The 4951-nt window shown below is 47.1% G+C and overlaps 1 protein-coding gene across 1 annotated transcript in view; it reads right to left on the bottom strand.

Annotated features, from left to right (window-relative positions):
• SLC12A9 (solute carrier family 12 member 9) overlaps positions 1 to 4951 on the bottom strand; it is a 24701-nt gene that overhangs the window by 7095 nt on the left and 12655 nt on the right. Inside the window, exons 7-10 of the mRNA XM_018574914.1 lie at positions 4638 to 4749; positions 2384 to 2541; positions 1735 to 1817; positions 407 to 531 (exon numbers count right to left, since the gene is read on the bottom strand). Of these exons, the coding sequence (XP_018430416.1) occupies positions 407 to 531; positions 1735 to 1817; positions 2384 to 2541; positions 4638 to 4749 (478 nt within the window). The remainder of the gene's footprint in view (positions 1 to 406; positions 532 to 1734; positions 1818 to 2383; positions 2542 to 4637; positions 4750 to 4951) is intronic.

Below are 4951 nucleotides of genomic sequence, written 5' to 3'. Positions count from 1 at the left end.
GGCGCCCCCCCCCCCCCCCAGCCTGACTGATCCTGGCCCCGCCCCTTTCATTCATTGGCTTTCAATCATGGAGGCTCAGCATCATTGGTGGATAATACTTAGGGCGGTCCTTCTTCACAGACAACCCCATGTCCTGTCCTGCCCATAGATTCTGTATGTAGTTTCCATTTGCCAGATCCTCGATCAAAAGGGAAGCAGCTAGTGCTGGACATTCCCTTCAGTATAACTCAGGTTGCCCTGCAAACACTACATGATGGGTACTTCCTGTTTTACATCTTTATTTATAAAAGAGTTTACATTCACTTTAATATCTGGAAAACTTGGATCCGATGTCTCATTTTATTTGTTGACGTTTTCCTTAAAATAGGAAAAAAAGGAAAGTAATAACCCTTCGAGGGGCACTTACCGGAAGTTTGGTGCGGATGCCCACTCGAGGGCCAGGCAGGCCAGGTCTATTGCTGCGTATGCCATGAGGTAGAAGACGGTGACAATGCCAGCAATGGTATTCAGTTTACCGGCCAACAAAACAAGCTGAAAGAGAGAGAGAGAATGAGAGAGAGAGAGAGAGAGAATGAGAGAGAGAGAGAGAATGAGAGAGAGAGAATGAGAGAGAGAGAGAGAGAGAGAATGAGAGAGAGAGAGAGAGAGAGAGAGAGAATCAGAGAGAGAGAGAATGAGAGAGAGAGAGAGAATGAGAGAGAGAATGAGAGAGAGAGAGAGAATGAGAGAGAGAATGAGAGAGAGAGAATGAGAGAGAGAGAGATATGTCTACAGAACAATAGTGCCGAGAAGGTCATCGCTGTCCCTAGATCTATATTGTAGTCACCTCCATCCAAAACGGACATTTTAATTTTCAATGGTTGCCGGCAAACTAAATCACATGCTGCCCCGAGTACTGAGAAGAGAGGAAACTTCACCGGAAATGCCATTAAAAACTCTCCATTGTGGGAGGGGCAGAGACACCAACTACTGGAGGAAATCTCACCATTGTGGGAGGGGCAGAGACACAAACTACTGGAGGAAATCTCACCATTGTGGGAGGGGCAGAGACACAAACTACTGGGAGGAAATCTCACCATTGTGGGAGGAGCAGAGACACAAACTACTGGGGGAAAGCCAGTAGAAAGGAGGAGGTCTGGAACTATCTGGGAGGAGAACCAGGGGAGCCCTAGGACATTTGGAGGTACCAGCAGCCGATATGGATCTCAGGAACAGGTCTGGTGTTTATTCCATGGAAGATCTCACGCCTATCCCTATTTTTCTGTTGCTCTATTATCTATTATACTATATTTTACCAAAAATATGAGTAATAAATGGGTGTGGTTACTGAGGGTGTGGTCACAGAGGGGTGTGGTCACTGAGGGGCGCTGTAAAGCTTTCTCGCACAGGGCGCCTAAAGGCCTAAGGCCGGCCCTGATTATACCCTCTGTCCTAGGTATGCTGTTCTTCAATAAAGCATTCTAACAAGGCACTTAAAGTAACTGGCGCCCAATTTGTCAATCATATGTCCCTTTACCGGCTAAGGATCTGCCCCTGAGAGTGAAATATTGGCCCTCACTACCGCTTGGGGTTCCACCTCAGGCCTCTAGGGGGCAGGGCGGCACTACACTTACAAGCACTCTCATTATGAAGGTAACCCTGAAGCCAATGCCATGAGCCTAGTAACATAAGTTCAGAAGCGTCACATGACTTCACAGACTATGAAGAAACATGGAAATACCAGGAGGATCTCACCTGTACCAAGGCCCAGGTATAGAGGACCGCCCCCCATGGGTTTCCTCCCTTAGAGACCAACTTGGCAGGTGCAAGAAGAATGCCTGAAAAAGACAAATCATGGTAAGTAAGGGAAGAAGACGAGCTCAATACAGAAAGTCTTCTATCTGACCTCCGTCCTCCCCTCCAGTCTTCTATCTGACCTCCGTCCTCCCCCTCAGTCTTCTATCTGACCTCCATCCTCCCCCTCAGTCTTCTATCTGACCTCCGTCCTCCCCTTCAGTCTTCTATCTGACCTCCGTCCTCCCCTTCAGTCTTCTATCTGACCTCCGTCCTCCCCTTCAGTCTTCTATCTGACCTCCGTCCTCCCCTTCAGTCTTCTATCTGACCTCCGTCCTCCCCTTCAGTCTTCTATCTGACCTCCGTCCTCCCCTTCAGTCTTCTATCTGACCTCCGTCCTCCCCTTCAGTCTTCTATCTGACCTCCGTCCTCCCCTTCTTGTGCTTCTGTTCTTGCTAGGATGTTTGGCTACTGCAGGCTAAGCCAGGCAACTGGTATTTTCAGGGAGGGGGGTCAGCAATGGCAGCTCTTGTAATTCTCTTAGGAAACGTTCACTTCATTCCCTCAATAAACACTTCATGTCCCTCCCACCGATCAGAGACCCTCTTACCGAACAGGTCATCCTTGGCCAGAGCGTACAGGATGCGGGACGCCCCAATCAGGGTGCTCATAGAGGCAGACAGAGACGTGGCGTACACCCCGATTAGGACAAAGGGCGGCCAGACGTTGATTGACCGGAAGAAGCCGTAATCCTCTCTCAGGAGCGTCCTGATGGGTCGGAAAAGAGAACGGAGTAATGAGAACATTCAGGAGAGAGAGAAGAAGAGATCAGGGAGGAGGAACATGGAGAATGCACACAATCCGACACCTCCACAGATCATGTGTCTGGGCCCTCCCCCTCCATTACATCATACTGAGTGACAGCCCAGGAAGCAGAAATCTGGGTGGACGGTTGGATAAATGGCTCTATATTTAGGATGTATCCGGTCTATAAATGGCAGCTCTGGATGGACAGTTGGATAAATGGCTCTAGATTTAGGATGTATCCGGTCTATAAATGGCAGCTCTGGATGGACAGTTGGATAAATGGCTCTAGATTTAGGATGTATCCGGTCTATAAATGGCAGCTCTGGATGGACAGTTGGATAAATGGCTCTAGATTTAGGATGTATCCGGTCTATAAATGGCAGCTCTGGATGGACAGTTGGATAAATGGCTCTAGATTTAGGATGTATCCGGTCTATAAATGGCAGCTCTGGATGGACAGTTGGATAAATGGCTCTAGATTTAGGATGTATCCGGTCTATAAATGGCAGCTCTGGATGGACAGTTGGATAAATGGCTCTAGATTTAGGATGTATCCGGTCTATAAATGGCAGCTCTGGATGGACAGTTGGATAAATGGCTCTAGATTTAGGATGTATCCGGTCTATAAATGGCAGCTCTGGATGGACAGTTGGATAAATGGCTCTAGATTTAGGATGTATCCGGTCTATAAATGGCAGCTCTGGATGGACAGTTGGATAAATGGCTCTAGATTTAGGATGTATCCGGTCTATAAATGGCAGCTCTGGATGGACAGTTGGATAAATGGCTCTAGATTTAGGATGTATCCGGTCTATAAATGGCAGCTCTGGATGGACAGTTGGATAAATGGCTCTAGATTTAGGATGTATCCGGTCTATAAATGGCAGCTCTGGATGGACAGTTGGATAAATGGCTCTAGATTTAGGATGTATCCGGTCTATAAATGGCAGCTCTGGATGGACAGTTGGATAAATGGCTCTAGATTTAGGATGTATCCGGTCTATAAATGGCAGCTCTGGATGGACAGTTGGATAAATGGCTCTAGATTTAGGATGTATCCGGTCTATAAATGGCAGCTCTGGATGGACAGTTGGATAAATGGCTCTAGATTTAGGATGTATCCGGTCTATAAATGGCAGCTCTGGATGGACAGTTGGATAAATGGCTCTAGATTTAGGATGTATCCGGTCTATAAATGGCAGCTCTGGATGGACAGTTGGATAAATGGCTCTAGATTTAGGATGTATCCGGTCTATAAATGGCAGCTCTGGATGGACAGTTGGATAAATGGCTCTAGATTTAGGATGTATCCGGTCTATAAATGGCAGCTCTGGATGGACAGTTGGATAAATGGCTCTAGATTTAGGATGTATCCGGTCTATAAATGGCAGCTCTGGATGGACAGTTGGATAAATGGCTCTAGATTTAGGATGTATCCGGTCTATAAATGGCAGCTCTGGATGGACAGTTGGATAAATGGCTCTAGATTTAGGATGTATCCGGTCTATAAATGGCAGCTCTGGATGGACAGTTGGATAAATGGCTCTAGATTTAGGATGTATCCGGTCTATAAATGGCAGCTCTGGATGGACAGTTGGATAAATGGCTCTAGATTTAGGATGTATCCGGTCTATAAATGGCAGCTCTGGATGGACAGTTGGATAAATGGCTCTAGATTTAGGATGTATCCGGTCTATAAATGGCAGCTCTGGATGGACAGTTGGATAAATGGCTCTAGATTTAGGATGTATCCGGTCTATAAATGGCAGCTCTGGATGGACAGTTGGATAAATGGCTCTAGATTTAGGATGTATCCGGTCTATAAATGGCAGCTCTGGATGGACAGTTGGATAAATGGCTCTAGATTTAGGATGTATCCGGTCTATAAATGGCAGCTCTGGATGGACAGTTGGATAAATGGCTCTATATTTAGGATGTATCCGGTCTATAAACTTTTAGTTTTAGGATTTGTGACAGAAGCAAGACATGTATATACCTTCCATTCCAAGAAGGCCCTACTGGGCTTTTTTACCCAGGTTTGGCGGGGGTATGCTTACCTGTCGCAGGTAAGTGCCGTTAGGATGAAGAGGATCAGGTAGACGAAGAACGTGATGATGACCGCGATTATAGTTCCCAGTGGAATAGCGCGACTCGGCTGCTTCAGCTCCCCTGTGAGAATGGGCAGACATTTTAAGATTGTACATTTATCAGATCCCTATTGTTAGAGAGCCTCTCCTGCCTTTGCCTCGCCCTTACGGTGCCTGGCTGGTACACTGTTACCAGGGCCAGTGCTGCCACTAGGCAAACTAGGCAGCCGCCTAGGGCGCACTGCTACTTGGGGAGCAGCATCGACCACTCAACCCGGCCACGA

The sequence above is a fragment of the Nanorana parkeri genome, unplaced genomic scaffold, assembly GCF_000935625.1.
Source record: "Nanorana parkeri isolate BGI_ZX_2015 unplaced genomic scaffold, ASM93562v1 scaffold3366, whole genome shotgun sequence".
Taxonomy (NCBI): Eukaryota; Metazoa; Chordata; class Amphibia; order Anura; family Dicroglossidae; genus Nanorana; species Nanorana parkeri.
This window is presented reverse-complemented; position numbering and strand designations above follow the sequence as displayed.